This window comes from Abrus precatorius, unplaced genomic scaffold (assembly GCF_003935025.1).
Source record: "Abrus precatorius isolate BTA unplaced genomic scaffold, Abrus_2018 Scaffold11, whole genome shotgun sequence".
Taxonomy (NCBI): Eukaryota; Viridiplantae; Streptophyta; class Magnoliopsida; order Fabales; family Fabaceae; genus Abrus; species Abrus precatorius.
Genome location: NW_020874303.1, coordinates 6297557 through 6317497, shown reverse-complemented (window position 1 = coordinate 6317497; position 19941 = coordinate 6297557). Strand labels below are relative to the sequence as shown.

General features: G+C 25.3%; 1 protein-coding gene across 1 annotated transcript; it reads right to left on the bottom strand.

The window, feature by feature from the left end:
• Nucleotides 1-1809: 1809 nt before the first annotated feature.
• LOC113855147 (gibberellin 2-beta-dioxygenase 1-like) lies at nucleotides 1810-3594 on the bottom strand. The gene is made up of 3 exons (XM_027486649.1): nucleotides 3048-3594; nucleotides 2610-2955; nucleotides 1810-2167 (listed from the first exon to the last, which is right to left on the bottom strand). Exons 1-3 carry the CDS (start codon nucleotides 3434-3436, stop codon nucleotides 1919-1921), a joined length of 984 nt encoding a protein of 327 aa, XP_027342450.1. The 5' UTR covers nucleotides 3437-3594; the 3' UTR covers nucleotides 1810-1918.
• Nucleotides 3595-19941: the final 16347 nt, after the last annotated feature.

The following is a 19941-nucleotide window of genomic DNA, read 5'->3' as shown; positions in this document are numbered from 1 at the left end:
TATAAATTTAAACATATTTTTTTATGTTTATATTTTAATGTTAACATTTTCTATTCAACATACAATTTTTATATTTTTTATTATAATAAATTTATTTTGTCATATCTATCATATTATAGTGAAAATTTGACTGTAATTTATATTATATAGTATATTTAATAAATACTATATATACTTCAACAATATTACAATTATTGTTTATAACATATTAATTAAATATTTTGTTTTAAAAGCCTAGATAATGTGTATGCTACATTAAAAGTATAATTTATAATAAATGTTTAAAATAAATCATTCTGATATATTTTTTTTTATAAAAAAAAATACATACATACTGAATTAAAAATATTAAAAATAATATAAAACCATGATAAAATCAAATTTTATTATGATTATTAAGTGTCTGTTTTATTGAAAATAATTTTATATTTCCAATGAAATTATAAAATTATATATATTTTTATCTCAATTATTAACTTTAAATTTATCAATTATTAGCATATTTGATTTTCATAATATATAGTAATTTTATTCAACAAATTTTATGTATAAATATAATTTTTTATAAATTAAAATAAAATCGTGTAATACGCAGATATTGCAACTAGTTTTCATGCGAAATCTATTGAAAATATATACTACACACATATTTCATATTTTTCTTTTTAATTATAAAATTGTATTTTTTATTATATTTTATGTTATCAAGTATTCATATAAAAAATAAAAAAATTATAATGGTTTCTTTATTTCTTATATAAACTTTAAAAAATAAGAAATAAGGTAAATAATATAATTTTTTAATGAAACATAAAAAACAAAAATTATTTTCTAAAACCAAGCATTCAACTTAAGATTTTCTTGAAGGATTGCTTTAAGAAAGAAAACATTTGCGAAAATGATCTATTCATATTGCTCTGTAGCCTAAGGAATACCTTGACAAGCCTAAAAGAATGAAAGAGTTTTAGTAATCACTATACTGAAGTAGTGTCTAAAATTTATTAAGTTAAATAAGCTTTTAATTAAAAATTAAAATTATGTTAAAAACATACAAGAGATTATGATAAAAGTGTATTGACAATATTTTTTTAAAACTTATAACCAACATTCCTAATACACTAATTAACATTTACCATAATAAAATAATATTATATATGAGCTTTGTTATTGGGAGAAAAGGAAGAGGTGGTTATTGTTCTAGTACAACTCATATACCATATTAGGGGGAAAGAATCTTATCATTGAGAGGTTGGTTTTTCCAAGAACTGGGATTGAGGTCCTATCAATGCTCACCACAACCCTCCATCTCTCTTCCATAGCCAAATGTGTTTGTGTTGCCAAGAAGTTGAACATGTCATCACTCTTGAACGGTTTGTGTTATGTCCCTCTCTTCTTACGCGGTTTGTTTTGGGCCTAGTGCTACAATGCCCATGGTTTTGATATTCCACTCAAAATCAAAGGATGGTCCCTTAGACATGAGCCCACAAGATGTTCTGATCAATGCCATGTGCTGTAATCTCAACAGTGTTTTCAGTACTTTTTTTAATTTTTTTTATGGTAAGTGTTGGAATTTTGGAGATATTTCCTTGCTCAAATGCCACTACTATGTAGAAGGAGCTTTTGTTGACCATTTTTCTCCCTCTATAAAATTACCTCATAATGTACATATGTCAAGCTTTTGGCCATTAATAAGTATCCATTGTTAACCAAAACATATGTCATTTACTAAAAGCGTACTTACATGAGTATTGAAGCAAAAGGGGTATAAATAGTTAAATACTATCCTCTCTATGAAGCATTCTGATTGACAAATAACCTTAAAGTAGCAAAATGAAAAAGAAAAGGGCAAAAACATTTATAGTATATATTGTAACCCCCCATTTTATATTAACAATTACCATCATAGTCCTCTCTAGCATTATGAGGCTGCAATCCTTTCAAAATGTCCAAGCCTATTATCAGCCAACCTTGATCCATAAGTTGAGTTCTTGTACTCAAACCAAGTAAACTCTTTGTATAAGCTCTCTTTTCCTTTCATGAGAGAAGGTAATGGTGCAATTTTCTCACTCAGAGGTGGACCCCCAAAGTAAATCATTGAGAGCCTGGATTTGAACCCATTTGCCAAAACCCTGTGTCTCACACTCCTGAACCGTCCATTGGTCATAACCTATGTCGATGCACCGACCAAACCAAGGACAAAAAGGAACAACACACAAAGCACACGTTAAGAGTACTAGTCATAACAATGATATATAATCAATGTATATATTAAAATCATAATATAAACCCCATTTGAATATAATATTATTATACCATACTGACATAACGTGAAGGCAAAAACTTTTTGCTCCTCCTTTTCAATTTCTTTTTCACTTTTGAATTATCTTTTCATGGGGTTTTAGAAAGGAGAGGGAGTTGAATGACCAAGTGTAAATGTGTAATAATTGACAAGTCAACCAAAATTTGAACACACATCTTCAAAAAGCTATGAAAAAGGATAGGTTTATTTATTTATTTTTTACTTGTCCACAGAAATAGGAAATTCATATTGGGAAAAAATGGGAGTTTTCTTATTATTTCTCTTTGGTGTAGCATGCTTTATGTTATACCTGTAGAGAATCACCAACATTGATGAAGAAGGAGCTATGATCAGGTGGGACTGAAATCCAGCTTCCATCTCTGAGAGAAATCTGAAGGCCTGAAGTGTTGTTAGACCTCAGAAGAGAAATGATTTGTGGGTCTGTGTGTTCTCCAAACCCAATCAAGTTCTCACCATTCACAGCAAGTTCAGGGCAAGCAGGGTAATGATTCACCCTGAAAACAGAGTCACTCTGTTTATCCATCACAAGCTTGCTAAACACATTCTTTGGCTGAATCTTCAACCCTTCTGCCATCAACTCAAGAATATCACATGCCATTTTCTTCACACAAGACGTGTAACTTTTCAAAGCACACCTGGAATATCAACAAAAAAGAGAATAAGTTAATCACTTTTGACCATCACTTCATTTTTTTTAATATATATAAAGTTCAGGTTTGTTTGGTACCTGAATTTCTCGGGGTTTTTGCCATACAGAGAGAGATTGGGTTCTTGATTGGTTGTGAGAAGAAGGTACTCAACCCAACCAACATCACCATTGTGCCCAATACTCTTGCTACCATACCCAAATGGATTAGGGGGGCCTGCCTTTTCCTTCTCAATGAGTGGCATAGAGAAGAACTTGAGGGCTTCAGATTCCAACTGGGATATAGCATCCATGGGGACACCATGGTTAATGACTTTGAAGAACCCAAACTCTTCACAGGCCTTCACTATGAGGTTCTTTGCATCAGGTTTGGAAAGGTCCACTAGAGGAATTTGTGAAGAGAATGTGGTTGGCATGCAGTTCTTGATGTATGAGTATTGTTCTGTTGTTGCTTTGGGTAACAACACCATTTTTCTAGTTGCTTCCTCTGCCGTTGTTCTGTTTTTGGTTGTTAACAAGTGGAGTGAATGGAAAAGAAGGAAACAGGGGAGAGTGGAACAGAGAGGAGGTTTGAAGAGTGTTTTTTTGGAGAGTCAATGAATAAATGAGAGATAGCAAAGTTGATAAGGCTTTGTGCAAAGGGTGCTTGTGAGAAAAACGGTCATGGTTATTTATACCCAAAAATTGGTGGGGCATGTAGAGAGAGAGAGAGAGAGAGAGTTGAAATAAGAGGAATTTACAAGTTTACATGAAATGTTTTTTTCATTTTGAATTACCAACATTTTCTTTTCAATAGGGTATGGCCATCACAATCCTGCTGAAATAGCAATGCAGTCATCACCTAACTAAGCATTATTTACTTAGATTTCCTTCCACTAAAATATACATGACAACTTTATCATATTGAGAGGATGTAGTCACATCAATGAGATTCCTTTGATAAGGTGTTCATCATGTTTTTAATTTTTCTTTTTGAATGTTATTGTTATTTGGTGTTCACATTGCAGCTTGGTGCTCATCCGAAACAGGTAGGAATGGCATCTTTTGGTGGTAACGTAAATAAACAGCAATGGTAAAATTAAGTATGAGGATCAAGTAGCATGCATGCATCTTTTCATGTTTGAAGAAGCAGTTCAGTGTATTATTTTTTGCATCATGAACTTGAGTCACAACCATATAACATGCATGGAAACATTCTAATTGTAGTAAAAAGCACGGACATTGGTATAATTTTTCATTGCTATTATTATTTAGCCATATTCCCTTAAATATTCACCCAAGAAACTATATTCCTCCTTATCAAAATCCATACTTGGGCTTTCCCAATACAATGTGCTAGATTTCTTCATTTTCTTCCACACTTTCACTCACTCGGTCCTTTCCCACCCATTGCTACGTGTTATCCTCTTATGCAAGTGTCTCCTAATTTTAAATTAATTTATTTCAAATAAATTTAAATTTTCGTAAACATAATTTATATAATAAGAATTTTTTAATTGAACAAATAATTTTATAATAAAACTTTTTAATAAAAAATTATTTATTGAAATAAAAATAAGCACCTAATTCCAATTATAGTGAACCTCTCAAGTTTATGAAATTTGTGTCATTCCAAATTGATGGCATGAGATTTCCCAGAAGTTTCTTCAAAATGAAACGTGGGGAAATGGATCACTATCTTGAACTGTGGAGTTCAAAATTGCAAATTAGAACATCAACATCTACTAATCTGATTCTTTGAAAAGAAATAAAAAAGTTGAAACATTCCTTTGGGTCATTCAAATCTCACCATAGTGCTTCTCAACAATATGCACATTGAATTCATCCATTTGTTTTCAGCATCTCCAATTATATCCTATACCTTTGTTTCCTCAACACGTGCTCAGAAATATAAATATATATAATAATAAAAGCATCATCATCAATAATATCCCCAACCAACCACTTCCCTTCTTTTTCTTTCCAGAAAATTATATTATTTATTTCTAATGTCTGTCTAATCACGCATAATAGTTTTTATATTTTATTTAAATTACTGGATTAATTAATATATTAATAATGTTCAATATTATAATTTTTATTATATTTTTAGCATTTTTTATTTTTTATTTAAAAAATGATTACATTATTATATAGGTTCAGATAAGAATGCATTTTACTCCATGCCTTGGTTAAGAAGCGGTGAGAAGCATCGTTATCAGGAATCAGTGTTTCAGCGTATATAAAATTCGGACAAAATTGGATAGTATTATTATTTTTTATTACATAGATGATTAAAATAATTTTTTTATTAGATATCAATATTAGAAATATTTATTATATTATGTACGTGAGTTTTGTTAAAAAATAAAATAAAATCTTCATTGATGTGTTTTTATAATAGTTTATTTTGTATTTAAGTAATTACTAAATTTTATTCAAAACTATTTTTAAATAACATTTTCTTTAATCAATATTTAAAAAAGTGAAAATGAGCTGAACGAAGTTCTAGTTTTATAAGAATTGAACCTATCTATACTCTAATTTTGAAGCTTAAGTTGGATATGTAATATTTTCCAAAGCATGAATTTGTCTGTAAGTTTATTCAAAAACTTATTTCATAGTAAAACATTTTAAAGCAATTAAAAAATTATGTAAATTATTAAAATTTTAAATTTACACAAGAATTAAAAATCTTAAATTTTCTTAAATAAATTAATAAAACTCTTTTAAGTGAACTTGTAAAGAAATACTTATAGAATAAAAAAATTAGTATAAAAATAAATAAAAATTTATTCATAAGTTAAAAATAATTTATATCTTTAAATTTAAAGAAGTTAAATGGGATATCTTTTAAATTTTTTTAAAATAATAAAAAATATAAATCATTTCTAATCTATGAAAGAAATTTTATTTAATTTTTATATTAATTTTTTTCTTTTTATAAAAAATTATCAAGAAATTTATCCAAATAAGACCTAAGTATATAATTTTAAAGTATTTTTAAGAAATTTAATACAATTACCGTATTATAATTACTGTAGGTCCACACATTATTATCATCATCTTAAATAGAAATGTCTGAGAAGTTTGAAGAATATTTATTTTGAATGACTTAATTTTTTAATTAAATTAATTTTTGAAAATATGTAACCTAACTTGATTTGATAAATAAGTGCAATTGTCTTAAACTTGATGTTTGTCCTGCTATATATTTTTATTGAATAGTTTGACTTGTTTTCACTAATTCACTCTAACTAAAATTGGTGTGAGTCTCAATAAAGAGGTTCCACAACAAGAAGAGAATGAATTTTAGAAAAAAGAAAAAGTTAAAAGGAACTAGACTTAGCAACTTTCACTTAATAACTAAAGTAAAAAAGCGTTATTTATTTATCTTTAATTTAAATAAAATGTTTTATAGAGATAATTAACTTATAATTTTACTAACCAATAGAAAATGGGTTTTCTTAAGCTTTCCTATATCTTTTTATATAATTTTATAATAATGGTTTTATTACTTAAAAAAGTAAATGTTAAATAAATAATACGTATTCACTATCTTAAATATAAAAAATATACTTAATAATCAAGAGAATTTAACTAAAAATCAAACATGTATGATGACTCCAAACAAAAAGTCATTAAATGAAGAACATAAAAAAAAATAGTTAATGATTCTTTTTCAAAAATTCAAATTACGACTTTGATATTGAAGAGATAGAATAATAAATGAAATGAACAATGTTTATAGGAAGAAGATAACCAAAATCTTAACATGAAAGTGATTATGAAAAGAATAAATAGAAATCACGAGTTATATATCTATCAGGTCACTGTATATATAATTAAAAAAAAAAATTAGACAGACAAGTTAATGTTTTGGAACAAAATTCTAATAAAATAAGAATTATTGAGTTGAATATAGAAACTAAGAAAGGGAAAGACATTAACAGCATGTAAAAGAAAAGGATTGAATAGGAAAAGAAGAAGAGAGTGAGTGGAAGAGGGTTCTAAATATAAGAAAGATCTTTCTTTGTTGGGGGGTCCTGTGATGAGTGACTGAGTGAGGGGACCATGCCAATTCAATTTCCTATGCTTTCTATTATTTTAATATTATTATTTTCTGATGCAATCCAATTCTGCCTTGACTTCCTCTTTCAAGATCTACAAGACATTCTCCATTGGACTTGGGGGGACCATTTTTTTTATTATATATTTAATCCAAATGTTACCTTTCTTTCTTAATTACTCATTCTTCTTTCTTTCTAATTACATTCATTTATTACAATGTGTTACCAGGAATTTGTGTTATTAGTGGGATGGTTCACCGATTAGTTATGTTCTCTCTTGTTTACAAGTTACGTTATACTTTAAATTAATTACATACTTTTTTTTGGGATGAGATTTGGCTTAATTAAATACTTATTTAATAATTTTTTATCATGTTAAAATTTATTTAAATTTTTTTGTAGATAATTATACCAATAAGTTATTTTATTAACTCTCAATGAGCTCTTTTAAACTCTCTAAATATATTTATATTTATACTTTAAATGTAGCATTACTTCATCATCCAAGTAAAATTATTTTTGAAATATTATTCTTAAATATAAATAAATTATTTCAACCTCAAATCTTGTTAATTCAATTTCAGCGAGCTTTAAAATTAGACAATTCAATCGTTTATATGAATACCTAATGAAGATGGAGATCCACATTGTACGTTTCTAAACTATTTTAGTTCATGAAGCAAAAGTCATACTTGAACGTAATTCCAACTAATAATTACTATAATCTGATTATTATTATTGTTTCGTGTACGAATAGATATTATTGACTAAGATATAAAATTCTGAAAAATGGGGGAGTTTTGGTCATAATTGAAAAAGACCGTCAGCAATGTCAATTGGGTTAAATCCATGGGTGGGGCCACTCACCAGCCATGAAAGAAGCTTGAGGTTGAGAGTGAGAGGGACACACACATTTTAAAATTAAAATTATGAGATGGGATTTGCATATCTTTGATGCTAAAATGTTACGCCCATGCGTCAATTTTGGCTGAAAGGAGTCATGAAAATAGTCATGACTAAAACACAAAATATATTTTAACAATATTTTTAAAGTAATGAATGTATTACCTTTTTATTTAACACTTTATTTAACAAATCTCATACTTTAATATTCTCCCCTAAAAGAATGTATTATTTGACATTTTCATTTCATTTCTTCCTTATATTCGTCAATTTGTGATTTAAACAATGCTTCGAACTTAACCAACTTTTGACTCTTTACGTATATTTTAACAATTATATAGTTATATATATCTTTATTTTTTTTTCTTCTAAATGTTTGGACATCTATTACAAGTTACAACAAAAAGAAAGAAACTTATCATGGTTTCAACAATATAGTTCACAATCATTGAAAAATCATCCATCGAACATCCAACTCCATGATTCATATCAATTAGTATTTTTATAATTATATTAGCTATTAACTATTAAAAATAAAATATCTTTAATATATTAAAAAAAATTATTTTTCAGTTAATCTACCTTACTTTATTTAAGAATTGAAATATTCAATTAAGCCACAACTTAATTCGTATATTTTTCAAAGTTAAAATTATATGAGAATGATATATGAAGTATAATTTTTTTTACTTTAATAATTTTATTTTTATTATCTTAATATAATTTTTGTAATTTATAAGATTTTTTAATTATCTTAAATAAAATTTCAAAATTTCTGCAAATATCTGTCTTATATAAAATTTATAAAATTTAATATATTATTTTTATTCTTTTAAATTATTATAATTTTATTAAATCTTTATCATCTTGATACATGTTATCTATAGTTATATAGTTAAATTAAAATATTTTTAAAAATTCAATAATTTAAATATTTTTATTATATGTATGATTATTTAAAAAATATAAATTTTTCTTTAATTGTTAAATTGTATATATTTATTTAAAAATAAAATACACGTGACACGAGTTACTAACTAGTTAATTCAAGTACTAATTGATAATAATAAATAAAATATACTTTGAATTTATACAATATACTGAATATCAAATTAATATAAAATTATTAAAATGAATTACCTACATTTTTAAACGAATATAAAATGATCACGTTACATGTCTTGTAGGAAAAGAATTATAATAAATAATAATAATTTATATGTATATATTATATATGAATCTTTATTTATTTTAAAAATATTTTACAATGAAAAAAATAAAAAATATGTAAATACCAATTTAACTTGATATACTGTACCAATTTTTATCTAATTTTCATTAATTTTTAATCAATTAACTAATTCTTAACTTATTTTTACCAAATCAAAATTTTGTATTCTCTAAACTGATAACTCGGTTGGTCTTCAATTTAACCAATTGGTTTAATTCGATTTAAAAAATTATGATACCAGTATATAAAAGGAAAGCATAGAAATAACATAAAGTTTAATATAAGAGAAATATTAACAACATATTTTTTTATTATTTATTAATAATAAAATGTGTATTATTAGAAATGTCTGAGAAAATAATGAAAGATATAAGATTAGTCCATATAAAATTTGAATAGCAGAGGCCATAATTATTAGCTAGCCAAATGGAAAGTGACAACACTAACAACCCGCGATGATTGGAATGGTCTTGCACGGACTCCATAGTCATCACCTTCCCATTCATTAACGTCCAATATGCTATAATTACGGTATGAACGAGAGAAAAACATATTCACTATTATGATTCCTCGATATTCAATTATTTTTATATATTATTTTAAATAAAAATATTTCAAAAATTAACTATCTTTGTGCGAATCATTTTTTTAATTTAATTTTTCATAATTTGTTGTTGGTAAATTTCTATGTCTTTTATTTATAATTATCTAATATAATGGATTGTTTATTATTAATAAACAAAATATTTGATTTTTAAAAAATTATAAAATTTCAAAATAGTTATACATTTCATCTTTAATACAATAATTCAAAAGTGTCTTTGTTTGAACGATGCTTTTTTTTTTGTTTATTTAAAATTTTTAATAATAATTATTTAAGGATATTAATTGTTACAAAAATAACATTATGAAGAAGTATGAATTAGAGACAATTTTTTTTTTGGGAATTGCTAAAGAGACAAATTGAAACGTTTAAGCAATGAAAAACACTAACAAAAATTATTATAATATTGATAAAATAATTAAAAATAAAAATATTAAAAAATAAAAAAATTGTTAATATATCAAAAGGTGATTTTTAATAAAAATTTAAAATTTATTAATTATTTAGTTAATATTTTTAAAATACCAATTAACAAAATCATAAAATAACGATTACTTCACACTATACATTACTTGAAAGATGAATACTAACACTACACTCTAATTATTGATTGAAATTTATTAAAAACTATAAAAATATGAAAAAAAATAATTTAAAAATAAAAAAAATAAAACTTACAAATTTTTTATAATTTTTAATAAATTTTAAAAATTAATTATAAATATATTAAAAAATAATTAAAAAGTATGTTATTAGAACTAATAAAATATGTTGGACCAACTAGGTTGACTCGAATCCATATGATAAAATGTTTGAGCTTTAAATTTTGAGTTGGAATGAAATTAGAGTCTTTTTAGTTTGATGTGATAAGCTTGTTGCAAGTTAAACTTGCAAAAGCTTGAAAAAAAAATTGAAAACTAAGCTTTGCCCATTCTGCACACTATTTGTTTACAAGACTGGATTACATTCAAGTTCTTTTAACCCATTTGTTAACTTTATGAGTTTGTAACATTCCTCTTTCTTGAAATGAGTACATATGTACTACATGGATCATAACTTAATTGAGGCACTAAAACTGATATTTAAAAATAGAAGTTTTTTAATAATAATTTAAAGAGATGACATAATAATGTAAAATTTTATTGTGTGTAACGTATAGGATGAATTTTATTAATAGGAAGTTTTGCATTTGCATTCTACTATGCACATTTAAAAAAAAAATAATGATGATCATAAATTATGAGTAAATATTAATATTAAAGTATTTAATTTTAAGGACACTTCTGTAGCCTTCGACTTTAGAAAAACATAAAATATGGAATAATAATATTTTTATTTGCTCTTGAAACTGTGTTGGTGAGAAAATGAAGAATTTACACATGAATATGGGCCCTTCGTTTTTGCGACTAAAAGGTTTGAAAAACAGAACTTGTCTCATTTCAAGGTTAGGGCAAGTGACATGCCTCAGCGTAAATTTATTGTGATACTAACAAATAACCTACCAATGATTGTCCGATGACAAATAACTAACTCAAGATCCTTTTATTAATGTTGTTCGATCCTATTAGAGCTAACACTATCAAATTTTCCTATATATGTAATGGGATTTTTATGTTGAAAATAGTCTGCTAACTAATTTGATTGATTTTATTATTATTATTATTATTGTTGTTATTATGATAAGGATTTTGATTTTTTAAATCATTTTCAAAACATTTTTTTATATAAGACTCTTTATAAAATTTTAAGAGTACTTATAATTGTTTTACATATTCATGTTTTATTATTAAACCTTTTTAACCCTTTAATGATTAATATAATAATTTAATTTAACTAGGAATAAAATTGGAATGTCATAATCATTTTGAAGAAAGTCTATATATTAACTATTTCTAATAAATTTTCTTAATACGTGTGATTTAATTGAAATACTTTTAAAACTACTTTCTTTCTGTATATGTGTTAATTTCGTAATTAGCCTTCTCAACCTTTTTTTAATGCACCACAGATCCATATATTTTTATAAAAATTTAAAAAATATTTTCATTAACCACTATTATAAATTACTAGCTATACTATACTCTGTTCTCTAAATTATATACCAGTTAGGATATCTTACCAATTTTTTTTTTTAAAATCACTATTGATTAATTAATTGGTAATAATATTACATGTTATTTGGGAATTTGGGTTATGATGATGCCCTGTCAATTGATTAATTATATTGGGTACAATGATAGGCGAATTATGTTACAAAAAAATCGACATTTAAATGTGACTTAAAAACGAGTCTCCTTAAAAGTATTTGAGGGCATTATTTAATTTTGAAGAAAAAATAAAATTGATTCCACGTGATTAACTTTATCATAATATCATTCAATAAATTTGGTTCAAATTATAAATTCAATTCAATCTCCAACTAAATCAATTAAGATTGGTTTGACTTTTGGGGTTTTTAATTAGAATTTTTTAATACAAATGATTAAAATATAAACATATAATTTTAGCCAAATAAGTAAAATGTAAATATAAACTAATTTATCAAAATATATAACAGATACAAAATCATTAAAATAAATCAAAATGAAATATTTATATTTTAAATAATTACTTCAAAACATCATACTAATCATTTTACATGTTTTCTTTAGGTTAAAAAAAACTGAAAAAATAAATTTTATTATGCAACACATTTTACAACTAAAAATGAAACAGAAAAGAATGATAATTATATATAATAAATATGAAATATAAGAAAAATTAAAAATTATAAAAATAATATACAATATTGTTGGGTATTAAATAGTTTCGCATGCAGGAGCCTGAGATTGCATGTTTGTCTACGTGGCATTCTATTATTTGTACGTTTGGGATGTCGGTCACAGTCAGTTAAACTGGTTCTCTATTATTGCGCGGGAACGGAATAAGTAGCAGTAGTTATGGTGTCATATGCATGCCAGGTTGGCCAACAATGCCACCCTCACAATCACACACCAAACCTAATCACACGGATAATTTATTTTCAACAACGTAATAAATATTTATTCACATAAAAATTTCATCAATTTTTTAACTGTAAAGAATTTGTCTAAATTATTCTGTACAATAAACAATTGTATTTTAGCTAGATAAATGAACTTATGATAATGATACCATATTTAAAATTATATCAATTATTTATTTCATTTTTTTATAGATAAATAAAAAATATTTTCAACAACATAATAAATTCACACAAACAAATATTTCATCAATTTTTTTGACTGTAATGTTGCGTTGTTTGAAATTTTAAAACTAATAATGATTCATAAACATTATTGTTATGTTATGTTTGATGATAATATATACTTGTATTGTTGAAAGTTGAATTTAAATATTTCTACAAAATCAATCTCAGTCGAAGTAATAGTCATTTCATTTAGTTGACTAACATCAGGAGCAACTGTCAGACACTCAAAATTCAAAATTAGTATTAGGTACCTTTCAATTAGAAAAATATAGCAAATGTCAATATATAGTATATGTCTACTTCATCCATTGTTAATACACACTCATATGTACGTGTAAGATAAGATTTATTGGCTTTGATCTTTTTTCCAAAGTAAGTATAGTATATCACTTTACTGACATGCTTTAGTGGATATTGAATTATTCCTTGTTTGGTATATGGTAAATTTATAGACCAAACCCACGGCTAAGTCCGATCTAGTGATCTCAAATCCCTATCAGTCTTGTGTGAGTACATTGTATATGAATCATGAATCACATATTGTGGATGTCGAATTAAATTAGCTAGGCATGGTGCCCACAAACTAATAGACCTATAGCTTCCTTATAAATGGAATCATGCAATATGAGACATCATGACTAAGCTGCACTTAAATATCTAATCCCATTATTCTCATGTTTAAAGTACTTAATGGTCCTCTTGTCATAGATGTAGTATCCGTGAAGCTTTGCAAATAATTATTCTATGTGTTCTCGGAAATATTTAAGAATAGAAATAAGAATATGATTATAGGAAGAGAAAAGAGGATGAAGTAGATAATAGAAAATGAGAATCTTTTAGATGCATGGTACGCCATCTCAATAATTATTATGGCACGTAAGAACTCATCCACTGGCTAGTTGCCTAGTTGGTTGCATTATTGGTTTCAACTTTGATGCTGACCCTTATTCAACGACCTTTTAAGTTTCTCTTTCACAAGTCCTATTCTGATCGAGGAAGGGAGAAGAATTTTCTATGGTCCCGATAAGCAAGTTTGCCATGCACGAATTGTCCCATATTCGCCCCATTCAGGCACAGACGTATAGGCCTAGCCCTCCACCACGGTAAGTTTTTGGAAATGTTGCTATTAAGAGAAAAACCTCTCTTGTTAACCTTTGTCAATTAAGTATTGGATTAGTTAATAAAATTCTAACTCAGTATTGTCATGTGTTACCCTTGCTGAGACCTTTATCATATATTAAATGATAAATGATGTTGCATTAAAAATAAATAAATAATTAAAAAATCAGTCCTTTTGATCAGCATTTGTTAATTAAGTGTTGAGTTAGTTATTTATTATAAGGTGTTAATTGTTCTAATTTATTGTAGATACGGGTGTTGGAAGCTAGATATGGCAGATTAAGTTCTGCTATTCAGCGTCCACTAATCCACAATAGATGTTCTTTGTGGTGGCGTGATTTGTTAGAGGTTATTCATCAAGGAAATTCAAGGTTGGATGAGAAGTTGGATAGAAATGTGGGAGCAGATTTGCATAATCTTTTTTAGAGAGATAAGTGGGTACGTGGAATGCGATTGTGTGAGACATTTCCGCGATTGTTTGCGGTGGTGAGGAATGTTGAAACTTGTATATTGGAGAATGGTTTTCATGGTGGCACTAGGTAGGTTTGGGATGTCAGTTGATGAAGAAGACTCTTTCAACATGAGATTTCAAGCTTTAATATTTTGTTAGAGCTTGTCACTAGAGTTACTATTAAAGTGCAAAAAGAAGATAAATGGGTATGGAAGACAGATTTTTTAGGTTGTTATTTAGTGAAATCTGCGTATTCATGGCTATTTGAACTTTTTTGGGGTTCTAATAGTGTAAATCAATGACGACAAACGCCTTACAAAGGTTATGGAAAGGGAAGGTCCCTTTTAAGTGTCTAGTATTTTCTTGACAATTGTTGTTGAATGCACTTCCTTGTAAAAATTTGCTGATTGATCGTGATGTTCAAATTGATGATATAACTTGTTGCTTCTGTCATAATTTGGGAGAACTTCCAACTCATTTATTTTTAACGTGCTCAGTTTCATCTCAAATCTGATATTTTACGGCGCGTTGGCTTGGATTTTCACTGGTTTTGCTTTTAGATTTATCGACTCACTTGCTTTCTTGGGTTGGTGTTGGTTGCAGTAAAAGAGAAGAGATGTGTTTATTAATTGTTTAAGTAAGTATAATGTGGTCTTTGTGGTTACATAGAAATAAAATAGTATTTTTTAATGATGTTTTGGATGAGAAGGAAGTCATAGATTCTATTATTCTGAGGTCTTAGAAATGACTATCACTTGTTAATAAGAGATAAATTATTTTGTTAGCAGATTGATATCTGAACCCATGAAATTGCTTTCATCTTAACTTTACATAAGTATGTTTCTAGTTTTATTTTTCTGAATAAGTATTAGTTTTTTTCTTTATATATATGAGTTTTGAGTTCTCTTTAAATTATCTCTAATAATATATATTTTGCTTAACAAAAAAAAAAGTATTGAGTTAGTAAACAAATTTATATTTAATTTTATCACGTATTAATTGTTAAGCATACTTTTATTTTAATTAATTACAAACTTTAAAGTAAAAAACAAACATGGTTGAACAATATCCTAGGTAAAAATTTCTTGTTATATGACTATTTATAAAAGATGAGTTTATGAAAGAAGAATAAATATATACAAAGTGACAAGGGTTAAGTTAATAATTAGAATAATAGTATATTTGATCCTTGACATGTGACAGTTAGCTTAACATTTGATAGAAAAAGGTTTAATAATAATAACTAATTTTTTATTCTCTTAACTTATTTAGAATTAAATCTTTACAAAAATATAATGAAAACTAATTCTAAATACAATAATTTTTATAAAGATAAAAGAATATTTTATTCTCTATTTTAAAATACGTTTAGATACTTAATATTTAACTATATAACCGATAGAGAGGTTGATAACATATACTTTTTTTTTTCATTTAATTTATTCGGAACAAAAGATTTTCATAAACCAATTGTAAATGTAGTAGCTTTTATAAAAATAAATAATAAATAATACAATACATAATATGATATAATAAAAATAAAATCATACTATTGAGATTTATAAATCAAAATTGTAATGCGAATCACCCTTTCCCTCCTTCTCAGATACAAGATCAAAATATAAAACATGTTATAATTTTTAATATAATTTTAACTACACTTATATATATATATATATATATATATATATATATATTGCCTACTAAAAAAATTTCTCATATTTAAATAAACATATAAAGTAAATATAAAATGAATTGTTATTAAATTTATTTAAAAATATTAATTTAATAATTAAGTAATATGATACTAATATCATTCATACTAAATTACAATTAAATCATTTGTATAAACATAATTTTATGATTAATATTTATTTATATTTTAAAATATTATATATGAATATAAAAAAATGATAAAGTTTTCAATTAGTTTTAAAATTATATAAATATTTGTAAATTTAATATATTTATACAAAAATTTTAATTAAATAAATAAATATAATATTTACAAAAAATATTAAAAAATTAACTCTCACACTTTTAAAATAACTTAATCCCTTCTCTATGGTAAAATCACACATAATTAGTGTCTTCTTGGTAATGATCACCCCTGCTCTAGTGTGTATGATAATTGGCGAAGGTGAAAAGTTTTCATATCATGATTATTCATTCACCATAAGTCCTAATCACCAACATCATTTTCCTCCTCCATCGTTTGTGGTTCTATATATTGTCACCCGCCAAATAATTCTTGCATGAACATACAATCATTTACAGTGTTAATTTATAGACACTACTAAGATAATATCAAAATAAAATATCATTTCTTTTTAACGTATGTTCACGAATACAAATGTTAAAGTAGTATTATTATTCTATTTTTCATAAATAAGTAATTTTAATTCTTTAATTATCGTTTTAAAAATAATATCAGGTAAAATATTATTATTATTATTATTATCAAGATATTCTCTAATTTTTTGTTGGAATGTTTTGTTTTTTTAAAATATAATTATTAATTACTTATTTATTTTTATGATTAATAAAAATTAAAAGTAAAAAAAGTATAAACACATACTTCTTATTAATCATTTAAAGATTTTAGAATAGACATAAAAAATAAACGTATTTTCTCTTAACTAAAATAAAAAAAACTACAAATTGACAAGCGTATAATGCAAATCCACCTAAAAAATTACATGCATTGTTTGGTGATGTTTGTTTTTAGGTGGTTTGCATAATAATCACAAATTTATTAAATGAGTATAGTATAAAAATTAGACCGGAGCGACTAATTTGAGTAACTGGCCGGTCAAGTAATCAGTCTAGACAATTTAAATTATTAATAAAAAGTGGATCAAGATATAGTTAAATTATTTACAAATTAGTTGAAATTAGAAAAAAAAAACCATTTTGAACCAATGATTTTATATTTTTTTAATAGTTTAAATATAAAATATTTTATTCAAACTAAAAGTTCATATATGAAATTTATTTATGAATTATTATTATTATTATTATTTAACTATTTGTTATAAAATTTTTATCTTATAAAACATGTCATATAATATTTTTATGTTAGTTTAATATTTAATTTAATTTTTATAATATTATATTATTTATTATTAAATATATTATGTAATATTAAATAGAAATATTTAATTATTATCAATTTGATTCTATTTTAATTAACAAACTGTGAATCAGTGCCTTTATTATTTCACTAATCAGTTCAATTTTAAAATTATTGTTGTATGATTTTAACAATTATTTGCTGAATAAAATGTGTTTGTACCAATTTACTTATCTTACTTTATATATATATTGACTAAACTCAAAACGCAAAAGTTATTAAAATAAAATTTATTTCTCTTGATAATTTGTTTTGTATCAAACTCAATCAGCATATTTAATTAAGGAACAACTTAACAAATTAAAACTTGTGCACTAGAGTAATCCAGTCATACCTAGTTTAAATTATGCATCTTGGTGCATACAATCTAATATGCATACCAAATACTTTAAATCTATAATTTTCTGCATCAGAACCTTAGGAAATGTGGATATGAAACTCTTTAATGGAGATAAAATATATTCACATAAAAATTTAGAATCTATTTAATTTGACTATTTTATTTTTATATTTTAGTAGCTACACTTATATAATCTTTTTGTTACTTCCTTTTTTAGTTTTGTAACATTTATACGAAAATCATAGTAATAATATTAATTTATCTATTTTGTGTATAAATCTTTAAAAGAAAAACAAAATAATAATAATAAATATGACATAAAATTGTTAGAAATATAAATATTAATCGTAAAATCAAATATACTCTTATATAACATTTGGTTCAGAGATATAGATAACGAGATACGCGTATCATGTTTGGTTAGCATATTACTAGAAAGACAGACACAGAAGGTCGGATACAAATTCAAAAAATACTAATATACCTTCTAGGAGAAATGATATAAAAGCTATATTTTTTAAGATCAAAGTACTCCTAATAAGAAGAGTTAGGAGTATGATAGTCATTTTATATATATTTTTTGTATCTTATCTTTTTACATTTAAACATAACATAAAACGCAATATATAACATGCTATCTTTATTTTTAAACACAATATACAAATATAAACATCAATATTTCTATCTTTCATTATTTTAGTGTCTTTGTCTTTATTATTTAAGAACGATATCTAAACATTACCCTAAATATCTTCTTAAAAAATGAAATGATTTTGTAAGTCAAACGTGCTTTTAACTTCCCAAATTAAACTGAGACTTTTTTTTTTAAGTTGAATGTATTATATATAGTAGTAAACTACCTATTGTTCTTTTTGCAAGAATATTTGAATCAAAATCTCTAATAGTTATTAGTAAAGGATTTTTTTTTGTTAGAGGAATGATAATTGTTTAACAATTACTAACGTATTCTTTTGTGAAATGAGAAGGAAAATATGATTTGATACAGAATCATAACGGAGGGAAATACTTGATAAAAAGAATAGGCTTGAAGCATATATTTTATGAAGTTTTGATTTTTATTTTTTTTTGTAATTTTAGTATCTATTTATTAAAATTCAATACTTTTAGTTTTTGTTTATCATTTATACGAGTATAGTTAAAAAAGCAACTTCAAAATAAAATTATTATAAAATTAAAATGAAATTATTCACTTATAAATTTTTATAAATTAATATTATCCTATACTTTGAATTAACACTTTTGTAGCAAGACTCTTGGGAGCTGTGACACATACGTCGACATAGATATAAACATATATTTCGTTGTTCCGTACATTGAAGAGTTATCAAGTGATACGAATTAATGCATTAACATAAACTAACAAGTAAAATAGAGCTCAATATGTATTATGTAGCACTATAACAAGCACAGTTATTCTTTGACATTTGCATGAAATGGCTTATACTAAAACATTGAAGGTTCAAATTATCACACACACACACACACTCAGAGTAGGTTTCTCCTGAAGGCAACTAAATATGGCACTCACAAGGATACTCTGGAAAAGTGATTTGAAGGGTGCGATTTGAGGGGTCCGAAGCATGTCTAGTCACCATTATGAAAAGCTTGGCCTATTAAAAAGAGAAAAAAAGAAGAAGCTTGGTCTATAATCAATTCGGAACTTGTGAGTTGCATTCATGCCACGATATTATGTTTATGGACATGGCATCAAATATTATAAAATGTGGTTTATACAAAGGAACAAACTCTGAGATGTCATGTTACTTTTTCGTACAACATTGGTCCATATGCATTTTAAGGTAAGTATTAGTAGAGAATCATTTTGCACGTAGTTAGTCCTACATAAAATATCTTACTGCTTTTTCAAGAAGAGAGAGAGAAAGAGAGTGCAATTA

Bases quoted from the DNA above. Each gene is read 5' to 3' on its own strand.
- LOC113855147 (XM_027486649.1), bottom strand. From the start codon at position 3,436: ATGGTGTTGTTACCCAAAGCAACAACAGAACAATACTCATACATCAAG. The intron at 2,956-3,047 runs GTACCAAACAAA...TTGATATTCCAG, and splicing joins AAAAACCCCGAGAAATTCAG to GTGTGCTTTGAAAAGTTACA. The intron at 2,168-2,609 runs GTATAACATAAA...GCATCGACATAG, and splicing joins ATGTTGGTGATTCTCTACAG to GTTATGACCAATGGACGGTT.